The sequence below is a fragment of the Pleurodeles waltl genome, chromosome 5 (assembly GCF_031143425.1).
Source record: "Pleurodeles waltl isolate 20211129_DDA chromosome 5, aPleWal1.hap1.20221129, whole genome shotgun sequence".
Lineage (NCBI taxonomy): Eukaryota > Metazoa > Chordata > Amphibia > Caudata > Salamandridae > Pleurodeles > Pleurodeles waltl.
The window spans coordinates 752,270,840-752,298,638 of NC_090444.1; the positions used below are offsets into that span (position 1 = coordinate 752,270,840).

The following is a 27,799-nucleotide window of genomic DNA, read 5'->3' on the forward strand; positions in this document are numbered from 1 at the left end:
CCCAGCCAGACGTGGATTGTAAGGCACAGAAAGATTTAAGTGCAGTGAAATGCTCACTTTCTAAAAGTGGCATTTCTAAAATAGTAATAATAAATCCAACTTCACCAGTCAGCAGGATTTTATACCACCATTCTGGCCATACTAAATATGACCTTCCTACTCAGTCAACAAACTTTATTCAGTCATAAAAACCATCACAGCAGAAACAATACTCCTCTGTAATTACAAGTTACAAAAAACAAGTTTAAAAGAGAAAATATAAAAACACCTTCCATTATTAACAATAAAATAGGTAAAAAAATCACTCAATACATGCCCTAAAACATACATATTTACAAATTACTATGTTTTTAGGAGCCGAGTCCGTGTATACCATGCAGCCACAAGGAACTTTCTAACTACATAAATCAAGATAACATAAGTATCACTCTTTAAAATCCTAAGGGCAATAGCAAATTGTTTAAAGCCAAACATCTGACATACTGGGTGAATCCACTTGCGTCAGGGAACGACATACACTGGACAAAGGAACATAAAATGTTCAACTGTTTCCAGAACAGAATTGCAACATGGACATAAGTTGGACACCACACTGTGTCCCCCAACTGCCAACAAAAGACAATAGCGGTAGACACCCATAACGAAAATGAGCATTCAAACTCTTTCCTAAGGAATCAGGAATAAGATCTAAATAGGGCTCATACTGGGGATACCATTTAAACTCAAGAAATGCATTGGTCAATCGTCCATGTGTTGTATCAAGAAGATTGTTGTTCCTGACATGAGACCTATAAGCTTTTTTCAGAAGCAATTTATGAGCCTTCCATAAATCCTGCGGATTCTCCCAATAATTCCCAAGTTCTAGGGTACGAAACCAACTTGACACATGCTTAAACCATCGGATAGAGGCTACATTAGATCTTTTTAAAAGATCAAGAAGAGAGTCCCTATAAATCACAAGCTGGGGAGTCGATCAGATTCTTACCCAAAAGAGTAGTGGTCTTAAAGCTATCGCATCAGAGATACGATTAACACCAAGGTCCAGGAAAATAGGGATCAGAGGAGTACCACCTGGGCACGCAAGGAGATCTCTGACAAAATTGTTCTCACCCACAGACAGCTTAGTGATTTTACAAAAGCCCCACACCTCAGCACCATAAATAGCAGCATTTTGTGCTAATAGATTTTTATTGCTGGAGAAACGGCTTTCGGAACAATACTTTTGTAAAAGCGCAAAATGGCCCCAGATCTATGTTGGAGAAGAGACATACTATTATTAATCTGTTCTTCCCAATGCAATTTGTTAGAGATCCTCATCCCCAAATAATCTATTGAACTAACTTTCCCCAAAGAACCTTCCTACACCTTTCAGATCAGCAGCTACCACTCTATCAATGTATGAGGGCAGCCCCAATGTTAGCCTGTGAAGGGATCAGGCCTCACAGCAGTGTAAAAACAAATTTAGGAGTTTTACACTACCAGGACATGTAAACTACATAGGTACATGTCCTCCCTTTTGCCTACACAGCACCCTTCCCTATGGGTTGCCTAGGGCAAACCTTAGGGGTGTCTTATATGTAGAAAAAGGGGATTTTTAGGCTTGGCAAGTACTTTTAAATGCCAAGTCGAATTGGCAGTGAAACTGCACACAGGCCTTGCAATGGCAGGCCTGAGACAAGGTTAAGGAGCTACTTAGGTGGATGGCACAACCAGTGCTGCAGGCCCACTAGTAGCATTTAATCTACAGGCCCTGGGCACATATAGTGCACTCTACCAGGGACTCATAAGTAAACTAAATAGTCCAATTGGGTATGATCCAATGTTACCATGTTTTAAGGAGAGAACATATGCACTTTAGCACTAATTAGCAGTGGAAAAGTGCGCTGAGTCCTAAAGCCAGCACAAATGAGGTCAGAAAAATAAAAGGAGGAAGGCAAAAAGTCTGTGTATGACCCTGCAGAAAGGCCATTTCCAACAGTTTTAATAAATCTCTAAACACAATGATATGTTTGCCTCCAAACAGCACATCATAAGGTGTTTTCAGCACCCCCTGCTTTCACAGATGAACAAATGCCGAAATTAAGGGACGTATTTGTAAGGAAGTTGTGTTGCTCTTACATCATGCAACGTGGTGCATGCACGATGCAACTCCAAAATGCGATTTGTCAAGCCATACAAGGCCACATTGCGTGGCCCTGAGTGGCTTGATTAATCCAGAATAACACAGTGCAGCGCAATTCGCTGTGTTGTGTTACTCTTCTCCGGAGAGTCGTTCCATGGATGTTTTGCGTGGGTGTTCCCACACAACACTCATGGATTTTGTTGCATTCCCAGAATTACCAAAAGTGGCAGACCTTGGAGTGTGCCAAAACTACTATGCCTCTCTAGATGAGGCATAATGAGGAGAAATATGTTAATTTCTCCTTATTTGTCATCTTTCTATGTGTGCTGCATTTGGCATAGCTTAAAGTTATAAACCAAATAGGTAGCCCTCGATTTCTGAGCATACATTTCAGTTCTCTGTTTCTTCAAAATAAATATTAATTTGTCCCTCATTTTCAAGCCATAACATTGATCAAGTTTGATTCTAGATTTTTATCTTTTCAACAAAATCCTGTGCTATTATATTAATAAAGCCAGTTTTAGTCCACACGTCGTGCAACAACTTAAGAATAAAGTGTGGTTCCTCTGAACATAATCTTGTAGCTCTGTACTCACATGCTGAAATTTGGTCTAGATAATCATCATATAGTCCATATTTTCCTTTGGGGAATAAATGTGGATACCATTTTTCTTCTAGTGTTTTTCCCAGACATTAATAGGCTCGTCTTTAGCTTTCTTCATCTGATACTGTTATAAAGCATCACCCACATCGCTAGAGTTTAGTGGGTGTAGAGTATACTGTAATGTTTATATGTTTGTTCAGCTTGTTCCTCCGTAATCTGCTCCATTTTTCCTTTGTGATTTTCTTTTCCAAATGATAAGTATGTAGACGAGAAGAAGTTAGCAGTGTCCAAATTTGTACAGTATTAGTTTTTCTGAAGGTAAAGTAGTGCTTTCTGAACCTAATTCTTGCCAAACATTTTTGTCTTTTGTAGGTGCTCCATTTGCTAAAACTAAAGGTTTCTCAAGTTTGCATTGAATCCCAAGCCTGATTATGTTTTTGTTGAAATCTAAGGGTAGAAAAACTATTTTTCTCTTCAGTGCATGTACTTAGTCATGTGGCTGACATTTACAAGATTTTGGTTGCATCCTAACAATGCACTGTTTGAATTAAAATGATTTCATATAAACTCAGTTGCTGCAGATCTGATGGATCTGAGTAAATTTGCAAACTGTAATGAATTCCATGTGAAGACATGAAATTATGGTCTATTTTTCCAAGGCAGTAATTGCAGACTAAAAGATATTCATACACATCATATCTTTTTTGCGCAAAGAGACGGTTAGATTTCTCCACGCCAGATTATCCTAATTTTCCATTTTTAAATGAAGATCAGTGGTTTTTACGTGCTTCTTGAAATGTCTTCTTCTGCAACAAATGCGTATTTTATTAGGGATTTCAGGAATTATTCTTGAAATTCAGGAATTATTTTTGAAATTCATGAATATCCATTCTGTTATTGTCTACGTCTATTAATGGATTTTCTGATTCGTTATGAGGCAAGGCAATTTCTGGACACTTCTTGTTCACAGAGAGTGCATCAAAGTATTTACATGGTAAATGGTATTTACTGGATTAGAGTAAAGTAGAGCATAATTTAGTTGTTCCAAGTGCAATGCCGATGTTTTCACTAAGTATTATGTCCACACAACTTTTCTTACTGTTGAATGATGTGTGGAGAGCATTTTGATATGGTGCAATGTGGTGTCACACAATATGATTTCTGAGGCAACCTAGAGAATGTCCCTGGAAGTTAGAAATCGTCCAAAATGGGCAGACGTGTATGTTTTGTAGCAGTTTGATTTTTTAAGTACTGATAACATCTTATATATCATTAAAAATGTTCTAAGATTCTGAATGGATTTATCAATTATATTACAAATAGAAGTGAAATTCTATTAATATACAGTTTACTTTTTATATCCTTCAATTCATAACTAGATATTGTTTTTTCACGAATTTTTTTTCTGTCCCCACTACATTTGCATGTAAGACGTCATAGCGCAGACCATCATGTATGGCTGAAAACACATAATTACTGTGTTGATGGTAACTGTCTTCATTAAATTATAGTTCAGTATATGACATATTTCTCCATGTTCCCTGGAAAATATTGCAGGAGTTTAGTTTTATTAGTTGTTTCTTGTGTAATGTATATATTCTATAGATTGATATCAATAAGTTCATGGTTTTTACATGGTTCATTATGTAACTTAGTTTTCTTTTAATATTAAATGCACTTTCAACAATGGGTTAAAAACTTTTTTTATGCATGAGTTTCCCTATCTTTTTTCTGATGAGATAAAATGATTGAAGCATATTTTTGAGAGCACAGGTTTTATAATCCTTTGCAGTTATATCCTTGATCTTGTCTCTTCTTGTGAAAGTGTATATTTTTGTTGATAATAATAACTGTTCTCCTTTGAAACTTACGTTCTTGATGTTGTGTACTTTCCTAATAGCTAATCATCTTCCTTTACATATATATTTTTCTCTACCTCTAAGTTCCTCAATATATGACAGTGCATGTGCAAGATGGCGTATGTTAGGCTTTTTGAGCACACTTTCATTTTTTGGGCCAGAGAGCATGTCAAGGAAGCAGATCCTGAATCAGATTTAAGTTTTAAAGGAGTACAAGTAACATGGATTGGAGGAAGATGTTTGAGATGGAATAACTTACTCCCTCTACTTTCTTCTGTTAGTGCATGTAAACATCCAGACTTCATGTTGATCCACTGTGGTGGCAATGATTTGAGCCACTCTACTAGAGTCAAACTTGAAATTTTGTTGGAGGAGACATTTTCCACCCTAATGTCTATAACTCCTAACCCTCATTTTGTATTCTCCAACATTTTTTAGATGTAAAACTGGAAGTGGTCTAGTGTAAGTTATGTTACATTTGCAAAGACTTGAAGACATGCCAACAAGACGATGTCAACATTCCTTCAAGATCATGGAATGTCTTCTTTTTTTCCTTTGGATCTCAAACACTTTAATGCAGCACAATATCATCCTGATGGTGTCCATTTTACAACCTATGGAAGCCATTTTACCTTACAAAATTGAAGACTTGCCTTCACAAACATATTTAAATATGTTTACTTACAAAAACAAACAAAGGTTCTTTTAAGAGCCGCCCCCTATTGTGTCTGATATAAATTTGTGATGTATGACATTTTTTATTTCATTAAGTAGCGCAGTACTTCTTAAATATGTCTGCAATAGTAACTTGGTACTCTGAAAGCCTTTTAAGAAACATATGTCATTTAAACTACCTTTCCCAACCCATACAAAGTTTTATAAAGTGCCTCATTCTTTCCTGAACATATCATCAACAGTAATGCTCTATATTTACATTCAAATCATAACATATGCAAATCTTGGTAGAAACAATATGCCTGCCTTTTCATTTTGCAAAGACATTCTTTAAACAATCATATTGTGTTTGTCAGCGCTAGGTGCCGCTGGAATACATGGTAGCAATGTATCAGTCAGATGTTGTGTTCCTTATCACTTTAAAATTATTTTACAAAATTGCAGCAAAAGGGACCCTTTCCACACTATAATCTGTATTCCTACCAATTTTTCACAAATCCAATTGAAAAGTCTACGGAAAAGTAATTGGTGCAAAAATGAATTTTGGCCCCACTCCTTAATTTTTCGCACACCCTTAACAAATTACTGCAGGACTTTCCACCATCTGCCAATGCAAAAAATGAAATAGGTGTGTAAAATGTTGTTGAGATGCGTAAAACAGCCAAGGTTATTCTGAGGAAATCCTAGTTTTTGGAATATTAACCATCATATATATATATATATATATATATATATATATATATATATATATATATTCTTCGCACTTTCTTCCTAAAATAAGGAAGGACGGCACTCCACAGGCATAATAAGTTTCAAGATTTATTGAAAGGCAATCTGCTGAAATACGTCATGCTGGGTGTAATGAATGTGGCTGAAAATCTGTAGAGTGCTCCTTTTTGACTCTGAAGTGGCGCCTGTTTGGTTGCTATATTTCATGTGCATGCCACTTGCACGAAGGAAGCACCCATCCCAAAAATCAGTGATAATGTGAACAGCAATGTGCTTAGAACCATTTGGTATTTAATTCTACTAAAGAAAAGTTATAACTGGGACTAAGCAACATCTAAAAGTACATGGGATCATGGCAGCGCTGCTAGCTGTGTGATTTATGGAGACTTTTTTGTCCTTTTTTACTTATGAGTATCATGAAATAACAATGAAGGAAAACTATTTAAAGCACCTGTGAGTAAATGTCTATTTCTTTACAGGCATTTGAGAAAGGCAATCTGCTGAAATGCGTCATGCTGGGTGTAATGAATCTGGCTGACAATCTGGAGAGTGCTCCTTTTTTGGCTCTGAAGTGGAGCCTGTTTGTTTGTTATATTTCACATGCATGCCACTTGCACGAAGGAAGCACCCATCCTAAAAGTGTTCGGCAATATTGGTGGCATTTGTGAAAGGATATATATATATATATATATATATATATATATATATATATACATACATATATACATTCATATATATTGGGCATAGGGCCACCCAAAAATGTATATAAAAAAACAATAACATGAATAATAAATGAGTGATAGGAGCTGGTCAATTATTATACACTTCTCCACAGAGAGAGCATCCCTTAATGCCCTGCAATGTTTTGTTTTTACTTGGCATTTTGGAGCCTGGTAGCACCCATAGAAAGGCAGGGGAACCACCAACCTTTTTTCAATGTTGTGGGTATTGCAGGGAGTGCAGCAGCCCTAAAGCAACATACATTTTTTTTTTTTTAAAACAACAGTAATTCTCCTAGGTTATTGGATCCATGATTACAGGAGAGCGCCCCATGGTTTTTTAAAAGCATTCAGACCTGGAGAATTGGGGTCTTGAGCTGCAGTGCAGGGATATCTAGTTGTGGGTTCTATGGCTGTACTTTGTGACCTCAAAAATATTAAAAGAAATTCTTTATCCAGCAAAAACGATAACAATCACTTTTATTTAACACTGCAAAGTGTGAATTTATAAAATACAAATTTTTGACAAAAACAAAAGGTCTGCTAAATATTTGTTGGTGTGCTGACCCCTTGATAAAAGTAACAGGTCCACTTTTCATATTTTGGTGTTCTGACCCTTTGGCAAAGTATGTAGGTCTGCCTACTTGAAATGACAGTCTCTATATTGTTACATCACATAGTCACCCATACATGCTTGTAGGGGCTGCTTGCAAAACTGTACACAGCAGGAACTTGAGCGCATTAATAACTCGATGCCACACACAGACAAACACCGTGAGCTGCCAGGTCCTGCTCCCAATGCCCTGCCACACACAGCCAAAACCTGTGCGAAGCAGGGGGTTTGGTGCCAGCAGGGTGTCCTGGGTGCACCGCCAGGACACTGGCTGGGTCCTGCACCTAACCACACGCCACAAGCAAACATCTGTGGACGTCATACTTTACATTTATAAAAAACATAGACCTTCCTAAAAACACAAAGATTATAGTGATGTGATAGCTAGCAATTTTAATTTTATCTTACTTTAAATTAAGAAAATGTACAAATTCACTGTAAAACCAAAGGTTAAAGGGAAAAGTTATAGATAATTGGAAATGTCAGTTAAAACATGCAGCTTTAAACAAACAAAACCACTGAAATACACAGTTATGATTATCTCAAGTAACTATAATTTGTGCTGTAGAGTACTTATTACTTGCACACTCATCATGCACTGCTAATTACTTCACATATTACATCACTCATGACATGTTCTATGTCATCAAGATAGCATCACTGCAAAATCTTAAATTACCTCATTTATAACACTGTTCATGGCGGGATGGCGGGGCGCAGTATTTTTTAACTAGTTTACACACACATGAATATGTATCACTGATAAAGCCAAAGTTTACATGGAGGTTATAGTTAGGTTGATGTTTTACCCACACAACACCATAGAAAGTTAGCCTCAATACGGCTAGTACAACAATTCACTTGATCTTATTTGACAGACAAATGGAATAAAGCCAGGGCTAAGGACTCAATCTGATGTTAGTTGCATAGGTGCAATGTTTGACCTGTTCTTAAATGAAAGGACCAATTGGTAAGCTTGTATTTAAGAAGTGGGCTCCTAAATTATGTGAAAGTTAATCTCAGAATTGCTCTGGGTTTAGAAGTGTTGTATATAAGTTAGCCAAAGTGATCCACCTCATCGGAATGTGACTTTTGAAGTATGATCTGGAATACAGTTCTTGGAGCTCAGTGCAGTGCATACACCTCAGTTTAATCTGCAGTGGTTTTTACATATTGAGGGACTGCTCCCTCTTTCAGACTTTTTTAAAACCATTATAGAGCTGATTTATTTTCACCAGCGGAACTGCAGAATTAATCATTAATTCTGTTTTACATGAGTAGCACTGAATTACTTATTTACTCCAATTCCACCGGTGGAATTAAAAATTCCTCCCACCCCTAGTGAGGATGATGCTCTTATGTGTACTGGCTGGTCATTCCACAGTTTGGAAGGGATGTAGGAGAAGGTTTTTCCACCAAAACTGGTTTTCCTTATGTGTGGCATATGTGCAATAAGAAGTCCAGATGAGCAGATGTGTCTGGAAGGTTTGTTAAACCAGATGCGATTGTTGAGGTATGCTGGACACTGCCTTAAAAGTGTGGATGAGGAGTCTGAATGGTGCTCATTTCTATATGAGGAGCCAGTGGAGCTCCTTCAGGTGTGGTGTGATGTGAGTGCAGCGTGGGAGGTTGAGAATGATTCTGGTCGCCGGGTTCTGAATGGTCTGCAGCTTTATGGTGATTTTTTTTGTTGGTCTGGGCATAGAGGGTGTTCCCATAGTTCAGCTTGTTTGTGGCCAGAGCATGGGTGATGGTTTTTCAGGTGCTGATTGGGAGTCATTTGAAAATCTTCCTCAGCATCTTCAGGGTATGGAAGCATGAGGCAGAGACAGCATTGACTTGGGAAGAGTCATGCAGAGTGTGCTCTTGATGATGATGGCCTTGTGGTTCTTGGAATGAGTGGTCAGGGTGGGTGTCGGTCCTAGCTCTGTCAGCCCCCAGGCAGAGTCCCATGTTGAAGTGGTCTTCCAAACGATCACAACTTCAGTCTCCCCATTTGTAAAAGGCTTTACTCTGACTTCTCAGGATACCATTTTATTTCTTTACCCTTCCGATCTGTTGTCTGCTGCAGGTCGCTTCCCTAAAAATATGGATCTTTGCACATGGATGCTGTAGCTCTTGGTTGATTCTAAATCTCTACTGCTATGTTTTTCCTTCTCTTTTATGTCAACTTCTTCCTCTGTTCTGATTAAAATCTTGTCAGAAAGTTGGTTGTTAATTTAAAAAAGCAGTACTAAGACCGATTAAATAAACATGCACTGCTCAATGCCTGGTAGCAATGGCACAAGCTGCAAGTGATTGCCTAGAGAAGTGTGCAGTTAGTTCAAGAAGTATTAACCTCTTTAAAATAAAAATAAAACCACAATAACATTCTCGACCTAATTTTAAAAAATATAGAAAAATGTAACATGCTAATAGACGATAAAAGAGTTAAAAATGAATAAGGGTACTGGAAATAAAAATTGTAAAGGTTTATAGCAAAACCAGCCTACAAAAAGTAAACCACCTATCAAAAGTATCAGGTTACGGGTGAGTGAGACATAGGTGTGATTTCAGGCTCATCCCAAAGTTTTCATTGGGGGACTTGATCTAATTTTTAGAGATCATATTCGTCCCTTGAGGGCAAGAGTCAGGGCTGATACTGACAAAGGTCCATTGAAGTCAGCCAAATCATTATTGTTCTCCCAATGAAATCTTTGTTTTGTCAGTAAAAGTGCTGAGTGGGACACAGCTGAATTTCATAGCTGCTTAGATTGCTTAACTACTGGGATAGATTTCCCACCAGGGTCTACTCCAAACGTTTACCTTTTCAATTTTTTGGGTCTCATTATACACTAGCAGAGCAAGGCTGAAACCTGTGACGGTCCATGAGGTCAGATACTCTTACCACAAGGTCCAGCTGAACCAGTTTTCAGTTCAGCCAAAGAGTTCCTAACTGGACAAATCTGGTTTTCTTTCCCACTGATAGTGCACCGCCTCTGGAAACTTCAGAAACATGCCCAGTGTAAAAAAAGTTCCAGCTGCTGAGAAAGTTCCTCCTTGACCTTACTCCCTCACTCGGGATCTCGAGCAGGCTTCAAGGTACCACGCCTTTCTTGAGCCATGTCACCTGCAGGGTGAAATGCACAGTGGCAAACATGTTCTTGGAAGAGTCAGGATTCCTGTTTTTTTGTATGCCTGGCGCAGGCAAGCAGGAGGCTATCTGCATTACTCTTGGAGAGCAGTTGCATTCACTGGGTGACAGCAGGAGTCCTTTTCTCCCAGCAGAGTATTCTTTCTTCAGATGTTGTATTCCCAGCCCCAGGAATGCTCTGAGGGAGTGGTGGTGAGATACTCCTAGTCTTTTGCTGTGACTAGCTGGTCAGTAGATAATTTCCTGCACCAAATCCTGTCTACCCTTGTGCCTTATCACCATCTTCTTTTTTTAAAGTTCCTCTTTGTAAAATTCCACAGCAGCCCTAAATTTAAGATTGGGCACCCCTTCTTCCTTCTTCAGGGGCTCTGGCTACCCTCTAGCCACTCCCATATTTAGACTAGGTGCCCTCCACTATGTCATGGTCACTAACTGGGTTTCCTTATGCTGTGATTGGAGCCAGAAAGTCTAGGATAGCCCTGGGAAGGAATAGGAGAAGATCCTGCCAGCTCTATTTGGTATCACCAAGTCAAAAGCATAAGTGTGAAAGCTGATGTCTCTTGTCCTACCACCCATTTCTGCCCCCCTTTCTAAATGGCTAATCCCTATTAGGTGGCCAGTTGTCAACAACACAAGAAATTGTCCCCTGGGTCCAAGATCTTTAACTCCCAGTCAGAAAAGTGTATCAAGCCTCCCGTTTGGGACTGAGTTAGAAATTGGTTCTGAAATAGATTTCTCTGTCAAGGATACATAAAATGGATGGATTGTATACTACAATAAATTTGAGTCACTGGGAACTACCTGGGCCACATCCCAGCCCACTGTTTTTTTGCACGCTACGCTACCATAATTTGGACCCCGTCTCGTTGGGGCTGTTCAGTCGGGTGCAGCTTGGTTCCATTGGTACATTAATCACAGGACCCACAACTGAGTAGACCCACAACACCTAGGGTGTCTCACTGAAATATAAAGAAATGTGATTAATGGAATGCCTGAGTTAATATCAGCCACCGTTAATTACTCTGGCTGGCGTCCCAGTCCATCATTACTGTGTACACCATGCCACCTCAGTTTGGACCTATCTGAATGCAAATCAGTCTCTTTACCCATCTCCAACAGGAACAGGGTAGCCCAAACTGGTAGACTGGGTCCTCCCTGAAGTAGACTACAAGCACCCCAAGACCAGTTTCACCAATTAGGCCAAACCTGGTCTGGGATTGCTTGTGGTCTCTTCTGAGGCGGCCTTGTCCGGCAGTTCGGAACAGAGAAATCTCAGGAGGAGGACAGTCAGCACTGATCTGCATAAGGTGGCCTTTGTCTAGAGTTGAATGGTAAGAGAAGAATTAACTGGAATGCTGCCTGAGCGACTGCCATTGTCTGAGATTAATTCAAGCATTCCGTCAATCACCTTGTTGTTGTTGCAGTTGACACCATAAGTATAGCAGTTATACTCAGACTTAGGTCCAGTGCTCAGAATTCCAGAGGACTCAAATTTAACTTTATGGGTGAGTCCCAAGTTGAGCAAATGGGTCTGGATTTTCTTGTAGTTTCTTCTGGAGGAAGCCTCACTTGGTATTTTGGACTGAACTGATCAAATACAGAGCAGGGTTGGTAATGATTTGCTTAAGGCAGGCATTTGTCTAGGATGGCACACTGGGTGAAGATGGGTGGACTGGAATATGGTCCTGAGCGACTGCCAGTGGTTCAGATTAATTCAAGCATTCCATCCATCACCTTGCTGTTGCAGTCGCCATACTAAGTGTGATGGGTATTCCCAGACATAGGTCACACTGTGCCATGGAACTCAAGCAACATCCTACTGATGAGCCATAAGTAGGATAAAACCAGTCTCTGATTGCTTGTGGTCCCTTCTGTTGGGGTCCTCAACTAGTGGTTCGGTATGGACCAACCCAGGTTGGTACTGATTTGCTTAATGTGGGCCATTGTTTAGAGTGTCAAGATGGGTAAAAAATGATGGTCCAGAATAAGGCCCGAGTGATTGCCAGAGGCTGAGATTAACTCAAGCATTCAGCCTATCACCTTGTTATCCAGTTTTCTGTCGGGCAGAACAACATACACTTTGTAAAGGCTATTTTTCTGCTGCAGTTACCAAAATGTAATTTCCCTATTGAATATGTTTTAAAACTATGCTGGAAATAGCTTTGATTAATTTTGCTAGCACTTCCCCGTGTGTAGATATAAAATAAGGATTTTGTTTACACGTATTCAAAATCCAGCCTTATTTCCACAATGGAAAGAGAGTTGGAATATTTCTTCACTGTGGGGTTAGTTACAATATGTAGCATGCCAATATTTATATGTTAGGCAAATAGCCTTTGACAGTTACAAGGCACACCAAAGGGGGCCGGCTTATTTAGTATATATAATAGTGTTTTATACATGGCAAGGGCACTTTTATATGATGTGTCACTGCAGTGCATATTGTTTTTTATATGTGTGGTTGGTGTAAATACATACTGCAACCAGCATATAGCATTGACTTTCATGTCCTTGTTGCATTTCTTGAATCATCTATTGTGGCGTTATAGGAAAATTAAAAAGATCAAATTGATACATACAATGCCCAGTACATGTTTTAGAAGGAAAGCATATGTGCTTTACCACTGTTAAGCAGTAGAATAGTGCACATAGTTCTAAAGTCAGCAGAAACAGACAGGAAACAATAGTGGCCTAGAACAAAAATTAATCTCTTTCTTACATATTCTTACTGTCTTGTGTGTGGCTTCCTTCCATGCTGACGATTTCTTATTGCTTCCATTAGCATATTTATTGGTATATACATCTGTCCGTTCATATACCCCATCTTCTTTATAGTCAATTGTATCCCTCCTGTATTTCCAGATCTTCCTATCATGAGTTTCCTTAGTATAAACATCAAACCTTATTTTTAGATCTTGAAATAATGTCTCCAGTTCTGGTTTTCCCCTTGGTCTGCATAAATGTTACTTTGTGCCTTCTACCACTGTTTCTAGTGACGTGCTTACTATTTATAGTTACTGTTAATAGTATCAGGTCCAAAGAACTTTTATTCCGGTTGACATGACTCCACTGTATATATATTTGATTTTATCTTTGTTTTTATAATTTAGACTACACTGGTGTGTAGTCTGTTATTCACTTCTCCTATAAGCAGATATTCAGGGTATTCTGATTTTGTGTTGCTTTCTCAAGTGTGGAGTAAAATTTCACATCAGCATTCCATGATACCTATGTACCAAATCAAATATGTCTTGACAGTCAAAGGTAGTTCATTAGAATGAATATACTATCACATTTTAGTTGATATGCCTTCAGGCCACTGTGTGTCAATAATTATGGCATTAAGATGATGTCGGATTGAAATTACCACTATAAATGTATAAGATTCCGCTTGTTCTCAGAATATTTCCTAAATTTAGTAGGTGATTAGGCTTCAGTCAATGCAGAGATTTGATATTCACTAGTCCTTTGAGGTAGCATGAACGTTTGATTCAGAATCTCCATATGATGAACAGGTAGATCCTCAAGACGTCTTCTCCACTGTCCTTTTTGTCATATTATCACGGTGGAGACAGCAGAGGACGGCTTCCGGCTTCATTAAAAGCCAGTTTAACCAAATTATTAGTGGGACTCATGTCTGAACATCTCTATTGTGTCCCCAGCCTCCTAAAAGACACCTTGCTGCATAGGCCTTTGCCTTGTATAAAGACTAGAGAATGTCTTCACTCCACAGGAGGGGGAGAGGTTCATCTTATATCCTCACACAGAGGGAAGCAGCAGGAGAACATGCTCCTTCTGTAGATTAGAAAGATCAGAATGTTGCTGCCATGGTGCATACTGATACACTCATTCAATAGTCTTGTTATAGGGAGGTTTAGATTTGTAATTTAGCCACATTTTAAATTCTAAAGCAATATGCAGTAGCTGTATAGTGCGTCAGAGCAATTGGAAGCCAGCATAATGTGTATTTATAAAGCACAGGTGCACCCCATGTTGCATCTTGGTGCTGAAGATGAACAGTTTATTGTTACCAAACTCAAAGTTACTAATTTTATCAACCTTGAAAAGTTGGAAGGCTGATTCAACCTGCTAGTATTTGAGACTGTGCCCATGAGGTCAAACACATGTTTCTGTGTGGATGTATTAGTCCACTGAGCCATCAGCCCCAGAATCATAAAATAAATACATACATTTTTATATTTGATGAATGTAATTGTGTATATTTTAATCTATAATAACATTATGTGAGGTAAAATAATGGATTTTAAATTAGGAACATTTGATATGTAAATGCTTATATACTTAATAGATAAATTAGAATACAGATGAAATGGAACAAATTAGCTAATTTGGACTCCAGCACTAGTAAGGGTACAAAGTCAACCCTGTGCAAATAGAATGTACACCAACTGCTTGAAGTGGTTTTGCATCTGATTTACACACTAAGGGCCTTATTAGGAGTCTGGCGGTCCTCGGACCGCCAGACTTGTAGTGGAGGTTGTACCACTGCCAAAGCAGCTGTCTGGCCTCCACATTACGTCTGCGGCAGAGCTGCCACGGTCCAACTGCTGACTCTGCCAGGTTGCCGCCAGTCGACAGGCTAGTGATGCTGGTGGTCTTAATCCACCAGGGCAGCACTGCAAGCAGCGCTGCCCTGGGGATTATGAGTCCCCCCCCTCCGCCAGCTTTTGCATGGCGGTTCCCACTGCCATGCAAAGGCTGGCGGAGACGGGGTGCTGGGATCCCCTCCATTGCCCATGCACTTGACATGGGCAGTGCAGAGGCTCCCATGGACAACCCCATTGCGTGTTTTACTGCCCAAATTACAGCAGTGAAAAGCGGAACAGGTGCTGCAACTGACACACTGCAACATTGCCACCAGCTCGATTAGAAGCTGGCATCAATGTTGTGGTGAGTATTCCTCTGGCCCAGCGGAAAACTCATAATTGGGCTGGTGGGTGGAAAACCATAGTGCTGGTTTTCTGTCTGAAAGAGTTTGACGGGTGGCCTCAAAATGAGGCCCTGAGTTAGTAAAGACCGTATTTTTATTAGCAGTGACTGTGATCAGTCATACAGTTGGCCAGCTAGTCTCGTATTTAATGCACTGGAAATAGTGTTATGCCTTATTTAGATGTTGTGTTTGAATTCCTGAAATAAAGAAGTCTACGTCATGCCTAGTTTTAAAACAATAGAATAAAAAATAGACTTCAAAACTTACATGAATAAATCTATTGTCAAAACATCTATCCATACATAAATGTCTCTGGCGAACATTTCAGCCTTTCCCAAGTTAAAGCCAGCCAGATTCAATTCCCAGCTATTCTGTGTTCATTTACAACACTGGCTTAGAATATTTTGGCCAAGTGCTTGATAGGGGATATGTGTGCATGCCAGCGTTCTAGGAAGATATGTTTCTGTGGTAGATAATTTTGCAAAACATGTTTATTTTGATTCCATTGTCATGCAATGGCAGCCGGTAATTTGAGCAGGTGTGGAGCGGGGCCTTGCGGGCCACACATGCACACACATGCATACACTCACCCATCTACTTGCACACCCCTATTCACAAGCACATACACATGCATACAGCTATTCACAGCATGCATGTCTAATACACATACATTCATCCATACACACACATGCATGCACAAAACATGAATTTCACACAAAAAAAATATAGGCTTGCAATGATGATCTTGGGTGACAGGAGGGAAGCCTACAAGATCCCTGAAGAATTGGGACTACCGCCTCCACCTCACCTGGGCCAGCCAGTAAATGGAGATGGCAGTCCCTTCCCTTCCTCATCGCATAGGGGTCAATGAGACTGCTGACTCCACTCCACTATGTGAATTGTATCGTTGGTGGACATTCGGCCCTGGGCACTTCAGGGTTTAAAACTGAATTACCCATGTCCGATTCTATCAGTGATATGCTCCCTCTCATCAGAAGGAGCACCTCATAGGCTTTGCCGGGATGAGAAGGTCATGCCCACGGGGCTGTGAAATTTTCAGCTTGACAAAGTTCAGTTCAGAAAGCCAAGTTCTTGTGCATTGAGCGCATGTACAGCAGCTGGCTGCCTGACTTGAACATGAGAGTGTCTGTCACACTGACATTTGCTCAGCCTAACAGACGCTCTTTATGTTTGCAAAATAACTGGGGGACAGTCCTCCCTTAAGGTCAGGCCACACATGGGTAAAAGCAGCTACACTGAGCAGTTGAACATTTATTTAGTTTTCCTTATTTTTATCTCCTGGTGGAAAACATTTTTCCTCAAGAAGAAACCCCTTACCTAAAACAAACATGAAGTTTCTCCTGCCCATTACAGAACATAATTTTCTCCAGTGCTTTGCTGGCGCAAATCTCCAACCATTCCCATGGTTCAAAAGTGTCTGTGAGGAGTCGTGACTGTTTACAATCTCATGAGATTGTGGGAATTCACAAATTTGTGGGTCCTGTCCCCATCCCTTGTGTGGGTTTTACTACTGCATGTCTGTATGTAGACATGGTGTACAGTTACAGTGAAGAAATTAATGTAAGCCTGCTAGTTATCCTCTCGAGGATTCATGACGTGTAATTCCAGCCATTTCAGCTTCAAAAGATTTTACAGTCAAAAATGCCTTTGGGAGTCAGGTCTACTGTGTTCACATTTTTTTTTAGATGTGCGGAGGATGATGAATTTTATAATGGGACAGATTTTACACATCACAAGAGGAGATGTGCAAGACATGAAAGGACATAAAAAATTCTTATGTACTTCTGGCCAAAGGGAGAGGAGGACTAGGTGACATAAGGATTGAGCTTTAAGTTTGCCGTCTAGCTCAGTCTAGTTCTTTACGTGATGAGGCTAGGAGCTGAAAGCTCTGTACTCCATAATGAAATAATAGAGAAGGTTGGTGTCCAATGCAAGTTGTGTCCTTAGATGACTTCTGGTCCTTTTTGGGCTACAATGACCTCTGTGGACCTTCTTGCCTTTAGATATGTTTTATATCACTAATAACATATCTTCTAGGAACCTATGAAGAACGTGTGTAAAAATGCCCTCAATAGCATGGGCACCCACAGTTTGAAGCCAAACCACAAATAAATGGAGAACGTTTTTTCTCAACTTTTATGGCAGCCATTTCATCTTGGACGTTCCATAGAATGATGGAGGCTGAATGCAATTGACACATTTGTAAAATTGCTGTTTCAGCAATGATTTCTGTACGTTTTCCTCAAATAGGAATTCTTTTAGAAAAGCTTGTAAAATCCGAATGTCCTTCGCTTAATAACTTTCTATGGCTCTAGTGAAATCCTCTTTGCAGTTGATAAAATCTGGGGCACCAACCAATGGAAGGGCGCGATTGTGAGTATTTGAAAAGGGCGCAGTGCACCTATTCGACATTCTAAATAATAAGATTGCAAATCTTGAGGTTTAAATTTTTTTTATGTAGCAACCCTTTTCCCTAGGACAGTGGAGCAATCTTACCCTTGAGCGATGACTTCGCTTGGTATCCCACTTCGCTGTGTTTCAGAAAAGATTACACGTTTTAAAAATGTTTTATTAAAGCGAAATGTGCGCGGTGTTGGTAGTCTGACATTTATTACTGGAACACAGTAATCGAACGAGTGCAGTATTGTAAAGTGCTGTGCATGTGGTATAATGATTAGAAATAAGACTCCTGTAGAAATCTCACCACCCATCCTTAATCATTGCTATATTTACCTTTTCATTTTTACATGGCTGTCCTGTAGTACCTGGCCTACCTATGGATCGTGTGGTGCTACTAGTGTTCTCGGTCTACACAACCTTTTCAGATTTGTCTATACTTTTGCTCACTACGCTGGTAGTTACGTTACCATTTAATGAGTGCTTTATAGCACCAAGGCCTGAATAAATGACTCGACTAAGCATGCATGGTGTATACTCAGTAACTGTCAGTGAGAATTTTAGAAATATACACCCTTCCAAAATCCAAATGTTTGCCATATTTATTTATTATGTTTTTTTTCAGTTTGTTTGCAGCATTGCAATCATGTAATGTTTTACATCTTTTTGTTCTTACAGTTGGCTGATTTCCGGGAGGTGGTCTCTAGATTGCTGGGCCTTAACGTGAGCACTCTGGCTCTGCCGGACTATGAAATCATCAAGCGCCTCGAAAGAATGGTCTACAGTCATCCGCACCATGTTGTCTCCTGCGCGTGAATCGTAGATCATTGAAAGGCTGCTTCAAGGAGTTGGTGCCACGATAAACAACAACCCCCCGCACAACTATTGCACCGAATAGGTCCACTAGGGCCCCATACTAGTACTGTGCTCTCACTAAGAGCCAAAATCTTGCAACGTTACCCAAAGTGCCTGATAACACCATGCAAAACAGTTCTTCGTGCTGTCCCTCCGATTAAGTATTATCTCAATATGCCAAATGGCATGAACATTCATAATACTTGGATAATGTTTGTGATGTATTAAATTGCACACAGTTTCCATGGGCAAAAGCTGTTTTGAAGTACGAAGCGCTATCGTGGGAAATACTTCTGTACTGATAATTATATACCATGATCATGCCTGTGGAGTAACATAGCTGTGTGCATGAAAAAATCTTAGAATTTCACAACTAGATTTATTTACATTTTAGACACAAGGAGATAATTTGATTTGTTCGGTTTCACACAATTTTCAGTCAAGTGCCAGAACCGGGGTAGAAACCCGTACCTCAAAGGGCAAAGCTGGCAGCGTAGCCAGTAAACACACCTCCTCTCATAGAAATGTTTGTATCAGTCAAGCAAACGTATACATTTGAAAGTTTCCAAAGTCCTTAAAAATAAAGCACTGCAACATCTGTAAAAACAATCTGCAAATAGAGTGCAAAACTAAAGGTGTACAAATAGAACTTGAACTGCAGATCCAATGGTAGGTTCACTTTGATTTAAAATATCGCTCCGCCTAGGATGTTGTTTGCACTATGAATAGTAGGAGAGAAATGAGAGTGCCTTCAAGGACACGCCCCAAGGTTTATTTACCTGCTCACTAGAGGTGCATACTAATGCAAAATATTCCGATTTCTGGAGGAAGGGCTACATCCTTAGGCAGGTCCATCAATACAAAACCTTCTTCCATACCAGCTCCACAGTGTATGAAATTCTGCGGGTGGCCTCTCCAGATTGAGCATTTCCTCTAGAAATTAGAGGATTGGCTGGTACCAACGAGCTGGATATCAGGCCTTCAGTCTTTTACCTCTTTTCTTTAGTTGATACATAGTAGAAGTTTAAGTTTCAAACATTGTAATGTGTAAGCTTGTGCTTTCTACCTTACCTCATATTATGTGGCATTATTTCAGAGCCTTTGTAAATTGCACAACTGCTAAAATGAATATGATTTGCCTTAGTCAGGCATGGGAATGGAAGACCGGCCTCACCCCTTATCCAATGAGGCATTTCACCTTGAAGACATATGGTGGCAGATTCAAGAGCCCCTAGCTCCACCTTAGCACTGCCATAGTGTCATTTTTTTATGCTAAGGTGGCACTAAAGTGGCAATTTTCTGCGCCATATTTGAAAAGTGGTGCAGTGCATGCATAGCACCACTTTGTAAACCCTTGCGCCACATTATGCCTGTGCCAGGCATAATGTATGCAAGAGGGGAGTGTTCCCCCGTTAGGGGGCGGAAAAATGACATCTATGAGATTTCCTTGTGCCATTTCGTTTTGGCGCTTTTAACGCCTGCTCAGAGTAGGCGTTAAAAGGCGGCTTCCATTATTTATAATGGGCCCCTATGTATTCTGCAGGAGTTGCGCCAACATTTTGGTGCTACTCCTACAAAGTACATCAATAGCATTAAAAAAATGACGCTATTGCCCCCTACCCTGGTCCATGGGGCGCAGTATTTTAAATATGGCGCACACGTGGTGGTGCGGGGGTGCTAAGGGGCGCAAAGAAAGTGGCGCTGCACTAGTTGCAGCACCTCTTCTTTTAAATCTGCCCCATAGTGTCTCATGAGTAATGACGTCTTGGTTTCACATTGCTCGTATTTTAGTACTGTTTGTCATGAACAGTGTTCATAGGGAGAATTTTGTTGCAAGACCTGCCAACTTTGTATTAATTTGCATCAGATGGTGCTATAAAGGAGGAGGGCGAGGGGCCTTGAAGTGTTGGGACCTCAGAAAAGGACTAGGCATTCGGAGGAGCAACACTGCCTGAGCCGCAGCATCTACCATTTCTAACAAACAAATGGTACCTGGGACCACCTTCCATTTATTCCTGGAGGTTATAAAACCCATAATGGCTTAAGGCAGTGTAGTCTTTAAAATGAGCTGAAATCCTACTCTGTGTAGAGTTTCCAGCTTACCGTGTTCGTATTATGTAATGAAGTCTTCTTCCTAGGTGCCCTTGTTTAGACTGTCAATACCATGTAACAAATGCAGGCATCGTAGCAGTTGGCAAGTCTGCGCTACGCAGGTGAATAGCTCTCATGAGTGCAACGCATGCAGTGGCATTCGGCCTAAGCTGTGTGAGGGGTCTTCAGCTCTCCAGTTATAGCCTTTACTACCGAATCGGAAACTAGTGGGGCATTTTCTTTGCTGCGATAGAACCCATTGCACTCTTGCTGTGTAGCTGGCATTACTGAGAAGAGGGGGCAGCAGGCAAGGATGGATATTTAAGAAGAGAAAAAAAAGGATATATTTGAATGAGTTAATATAGTGAATGCAGAGGCAAGACATCGGTGAATTCTGTATGTTTAAATTGTGTAAAACGTGGGGCATGAGTGCAAAGTCTGATCATCCCTCATTTGGAGTAAAAAGGCTAGACAAGGGAGCCTAAAAGTGCAACTTTGGACAGGGCAATTGCTATCTCATACAAATGAAAATATTGAGCTGTTTGATGGGTGCAGAAAATTAAACATAGAATATTAAAATTGGAAATGCATAGGTTGGCATGGAGAGCTGCATCATTATAATGCTGCTTTTCGTTGTTTACCTCCACTTGCTCCATATTGTTGGATTAATGTTTACATAATTCATGATGAAAATGGATGTACAACTCACGTCGTATTTGTTATCTCTAATAAATCAAGTCTGGCGATCAATGTAATGGGCATGAGCTGCAAATAAAGCTTTAAATATTAGGGAGCATGTGTGTTTTTACATTTTGGCTGTGTATTTTTATCACTGTTTCAAACATAGAAAAGATGTTCTGTCCTAGCCAATTTATACAGAAAAACTTGTTAAGACAGCTCAAAGAGAAAAACTTGTTAAGACAGCTCAAAGAGAAAAGAATCTGCCCAGAGAGCTAAGTTGAAAGGTAAAATACAGGTACACGAACCCAAGCAGATAATGAACGTTCTGTAGAGGCTTGTGTTCAATCTCTGGTTACAGGTTTTAATAATTAATTAGCTCAGACGGTTGAGGTGTCTGTTGCAGAGAAGTACATGAGAAATGTATAAATAAAACGATCATTACCTAGCCTGCAGCTCATGAGTTATAATTATGTAAAACAGTTACATAAGTGATGCATTCACTGTAAGCATCTGCATGCAACCCACAGGCATTATTTTGAAGCTCTGTAGGTATTACTGTTAGATCTGTCGTTATTTATGATTGATATAATGGTTTTATTTAGGTAGGAATCATTATTTATTTTAAAGCATCGGAAATATTCACGTCATAGTCTGTTCTAGACATGTTTATTCGTGTAATTAAACACAGACACTTCTACACACACACAATCTTACATACCAGGGCAGCTTGAATCACGCACTTAGGAATTTCATTTTATTGCTAGGAAAGTTATAAATGTTCCTTTGTTGCTGAATCAGGAGGCAAGAATCCGGAAGTGCTGCTCCGTTCGACATCCAACCACTCCCACCAGGAGACCCAACCAAGACAAAAGAAGTTAGTGATTGTCCCTGAAATGAGCCATTTGCTGCCAGACTCACTGGAAGGAAATTACGAACCCTTGGGTCCCCCAGCACTTGCTCCAGCTCTGCAAAGATAAGGAATCTAAAGGTGTATGAATATTGTAAATGTGTTTGGTCTAAACATGTCAGTAGCAGTAAAATTCACTGATATCAACCTGGAATTAGAACCAGTCGGGATCCCACTTCATTCCAGAACCAAGCAAAATTGATTATTGTATCACTTTTTGTGCTGTTAAAAGACAAATATGTTTTCGCTAAACTTTGATGACAGCATTCTGGGTCCGATGTACGACCTTCTGAAATAGCGACTCGCAATTTTCAACTTGCAAATTGTGAGTCACTATTTCTGATGTACGGAAAAACTCAGGTTCCAAATTGCGACTCGCAAACAGGTCGCAGCGCAGTTACCGACAGCGCAAACTGCGAGTCGGTAACTTGTTGCAAAAAGCGAATGCCATTCACTAATTTCGACGGCAGGCTCGCAAATTTCAACACTGAATCACAAATTGTGACCTAGCAATCAAACAGAGGAAAAACACTTCCTGTTGCACTGGAAGGACTTCTAAACAGCAAGTGGCTGTCCCTGGAGACCCCTGCACAGGAGGAGCATCAAATGGTCCAGGTCAGCATCATAGGCCCACATTACAGAGTCACCTCTCTACAGCAACAACAATGGCCAATTAGCAGGGGAGCAAAGGTGTTGGGGAAAGCAAAAGGAAAGTGACGTTCTCAGACAGAGGACTGGACATCCTCACTGAGTCCTGTTGCAACCACTATGAGGAGTTGTTTGGGAGGTTATCTCAGAGTGTCCCTGAGGCAGACAAGAGGAAAATCTGGAAGGACATACAGTTCCAGATTAATGCCCTGGGAGTGGCCAACAGATCTGTGGAAGAAATCAAAAAGAGGTGATATGACCTGCGCTCCAAAGCTAAGGAACGGGCGCTCCGTGACATGCAGGGGATAGGAGGAGGACCTTCCAATGTAACCACCCCAACAGCTGCTCAGACGATGGTCAAAAGAACTCTGGAGCTATAGGCAGTCTGTGAAGTTGGCTCTCTGGACACATCTGGACCCCCAACAACCTCAGGTCAGGCAAGTGCAAATTCCTTCATATCACCCCCTGGCATGATTACCCATGCTGACAATAAGCACGCAACACACTCGCACACATTTATCTGCCTATAAAGTCCATGTAAAGGAGGAAATCACAACAATTGGTGCATTATGGTATATGTAGTCTTGTACGGAAAACATGATGTCACTCTTATTCAGTGTGTGTGCCCACATCCAAACAAATGAGTCAGTGTCTCACACATATTTTTTTATATTGTTACAATTTCCCAAATATATACACATGGTGACACACAGAAAGGAGAATGTGCAGAGGGAGATGACCAGTCCCAGGCTCATCTAGGGGAAGGGCAGGGTGGCGTCTTCATGAGTCCACCCGCTACATCGCTGGGGCTTTCAAGTGAAGCAGACTCACCATCCAATGCAGCTGTAAGTGGGGTTAGAACTGATCCACAGCACTCCACCCATCGAGGCCTCCCCCTGACCAGAGTAGAAAGTGTTCACCGTAAACAAAGGGTCCAAACGTACCAACTGGTACTGCAGGCTGCACGAGCACAGGTAGGAATCAGGGAGCAGTCCGACCTAGGAAATGTTAACCAGGCCATGTTGAGGATTCAGGGGCATATTTATACTCCGTTTGCGCCGGAATTGCGTCGTTTTTTTTAACGCAATTTCGACGCAAAACTAACTCCATATTTATACTTTGGCGTTAGACGCGTCTAGCGCCAAAGTCCATGGAGTTAGCGTCATTTTTTTGCGTGGACACCTACTTTGCGTTAATTATATGCAAGGTAGGCGTTCCCATCTAAAAAATCGACTCCGAGGCATGTGCGTCGGATTTATACTCCCGGGCAAAATTCCGGGAGTGGGCGGGTCAAAAAAAATGACGTATGGCCGCTTTTGCGCCGTTTTTTAGCGCCTGCAAAAGGCAGGCGTTAAGGGACCTGTGGGCTCTGAAGGAGCCCAGAGGTGCCCTCCCATGCCCCCAGGGACACCCCCTGTCACCCTTGCCCACCCCAGGAGGACACCCAAGGCTGGAGGGACCCATCCCAGGGACATTAAGGTTAGTCCAGGTAAGTGGTTTTTTTTCATTTTTTTTTGTGGCATAGGGGGGCCTGATTTGTGCCCCCCTACATGCCACTATGCCCAATGACCATGCCCAGGGGACATAAGTCCCCTGGGCATGGCCATTGGGCAAGGGGGCATGACTCCTGTCTTTGCTAAGTCAGTTGGGAGTCGAAAAAAATGGCGCAAATCGGGTTGAGGCGAAAAAATTGCCTCAACCTGACTTGCCCCATTTCTTGACGCCCAAGCCCCATATCCCCCTACGCCGGCGCTGCCTGGTGTACGCCGTTTTTTTCCACGCACACCAGGCAGCGCCGGCGGCTAACGCCGGCTAACGTCATTGATTAAATACGGTGCCCGCATGGCGCTTCAGAATGGCGTTAGCCGGCGCTAATTGTTTTGACGCAAAACTGCGTTAGCGCAGTTTTGCGTCAAAAAGTATAAATATGGCCCTCAGTGTCTGCAAAATCAACAGATGTGCCTTTTTGGGCAACAAATCACCTTGGACTTTAACAACCTATCACAGCAGATGTCTGCTAACCAGGCTGAGCTAAAAGAAATAACAAGTGGTATAATAGTAGGGAAAAATACAATCATCAATATCAAAAATGAAACTTTCTTGATGGTTCCCCATGTGGTGACATAACTGCTCTACATGTGCAGGCACTATTTACTTTGCACTTATGATGGACCAGCCCTCTTGTACTGTTATTTAAGTGTTGCCCTTTGACGTTTAGAAACAACAGTTTCCTTTGTCATTATTGATTGTTATTGTGTGCATGTGTATTTCTTACCATGCAAATTAATGTGTTGTTAAGTGGTCCCTGCGCCTTCTCCCCTCTGCTGCTCTGCTCCCTTCAACTGGCTGTGGTGCAGGTGGAGGTGCGTCATCATCCTCAGATTCAGATCCGATCACCTCTACATGGAGATCAAGCCTGCAGGCTATGTTGTGCAATATTGTACAGGTTCCCACTATCTTGCACACTGCTTCAGGGGCATACTACAGGGCACCCCCACTCTTGTGTAGACAGCTGAAATGTGACTTCAGGAGGCCAAACATACCTTCAATTGTTATCCTTGTGCGCCTATGTGGCATGTTGTAGTGCCTTACTTGGGAGTGTTGGGAGTGAAGCAGGGTGTCATGATCCATGGAGCTAGGGCTTTTGCACTGTCACTGGTAGAGACACATATGTGGGTTATTATTAGCTCAAATTATTTACAAGGAAACATTTCTGTGCACATCAATTCAATCGTCCATTAGGAGTCCTTCATCAAAAGTCATCCCTTTCTAGACACTGGTTTAACCACTGTGCTTGAATATATATATATAAGTCATTCGTACTCCCTGGGTACACTGCTACAAAGTCTGACATAATATTCTGACCATTTCACACAACTTGCATGTTCATGGAATGTGTGCTCTTATTGTTCCAAAATATATATTCAATACAGGATGGCAGGCAAGGGCATATGCGTTCCATCTATGCAGTGAATGACCTGTGGGAATCCCGCAATCTGGTAAAACTGTATTTTTGTATGTTGAATTTCCTGGTTGTCCCTGGGCATGTAGATGTGGTGGCGTATGTGCAGAAGAATGACGTCTAGGAAGTTTTTGAAGAATCGCAACAGGGCACTTTGAGATACCCCTCCAACCAATTTTATGACATGCTGGCAGCTACCGCTGGCCTCAATAGTTGGAGAGAGCACAGGACCTGAACATGGGTGGGAATGGCATTGCTGCGCAGTGCTGGGCTCTCGAGGTCTGGCTTTAGAGTAGCAATAAACTCAAGGATCACTTCACTATTCAGCCTGTGCTGCTCAAATACCTCCTCCTCTGTATTGTCGAAAAAGAGTCAGCCTGACCCTGAAGATCCTCTCCTGTCTCCGGCTCCTCTGCTGGTCAGGCAATATCCATCTCTGCCTCACCATCAGATACAGGTCAGCCGTTGTGAGTGGTCACTGAAGCATTCTGGCCCTTTTTTATATAGGCTGGTTTGAATTAACACCTATTTTCTATTGGTGTTAAACTGCATGTGCAAATGGCCCATTTTGCGAGTACTCACAAACTGCAACTTGTTGTACATGCATTTTTGTAAGTCACATTCACCGACTCGCTAAATGCGAGTCGCTCTTTTCAACAGCATTTTTTTTTGTGACACAGAAACCAGTCGCAGTGCAGTTCAGGTTTACGACTGCTTGTCATACATCGTGTACTGCTGGTTTTGCATTCGCAAACCAGATTGCAACCGATTGCGACTCGGAAAGCGGTCGTACATCGGGTCCTTTATACCGCACTTCCTAAAAAAAATCTTATTAACCACCAAACTAAGAGCCTGATTACGATTGTGGGCACCTGGAATACTCATCACATACGTGACTGATATTCCGTCCACCCTATAACGATCTTCATAGGACATAATCGTAAGACAGGATATCCGTCACCTTTGTGATGAGTAACTTCTCCACCAAGATCGTAATCGGGCCCTAAATCTAATTTCTCTTTACAGCTCACTCCCTGTATTTCTTCTTCCCATTCATAACTCTGCTGTCTCAGATGGATGGTCTGTGCAAACTTAAGGTCTACAGGATCTTCAATTTATCTTCTTCAGCAAAGCAAGAAAAAAAGTTCTGCCTCGTAAATCAGGCTCGAACCATCATCCCACAATGCTACCCTTTCTCCTAATTTCTAGTGCTCTGAAAGGATACACACATCACTCTACAAAAACTTCAAATACATTCATAAAGTGTAAGAAAGAGGCGCGAAGGGATTTCATTTATAGTTAGTGACGTGGTGGAGGAAGCAAGTGTGTCATAAAAAACTTGGTATGCTTGAAAATATGCATCACACCTACAATTTGCTTCACTAGCCAATGGAATCATTATCTTTGCCATTGATTTATAAGCATGGATATTCTATTCTGCTTGTGAATTAAAAATAAAAACATTCCTGAATGTGTCACATCTGTTGGAAACTCATCATATATTCACACCCATTCGATCCTATCAGGAACTTCCAATATCCTTCTTTAGATCCAGGTGGTCATAGAAAATCCTCTGACTTCTGCAGAAAAAAGGTAAATCCGGAGGATACCTTCACCATACTAACTATGATGTTGAGAACACTACTTGTGGGTTCTTCAGATTTATCACTTTCTCCAGAAAGATAGGGATGTTCCATTACAACCAGAATCTAAACAAGCATTTGCAACGCAATAGTTCTCGCATATTTCAAACAAGTAAATTGTAATCTTATGACAACAGCACCCACGAGCAAAAAAAAAAAAAACATAAGTGGAAAATAAGGAAAGAGGTC

At 40.9% G+C, this 27,799-nt stretch overlaps 1 protein-coding gene across 3 annotated transcripts in view; it reads left to right on the forward strand.

Moving 5' to 3' along the window:
• Positions 1-21,558, forward strand: part of CCDC170 (coiled-coil domain containing 170) — a 212,505-nt gene extending 190,947 nt beyond the window's left edge. For all 3 annotated transcript variants that reach the window (XM_069234716.1, XM_069234718.1, XM_069234717.1), the window contains one exon: positions 18,502-21,558. In XM_069234716.1, coding sequence (XP_069090817.1) covers positions 18,502-18,639 — 138 coding nt within the window. In that variant the 3' untranslated portion in view covers positions 18,640-21,558. The remainder of the gene's footprint in view (positions 1-18,501) is intronic.
• Positions 21,559-27,799: the final 6,241 nt, after the last annotated feature.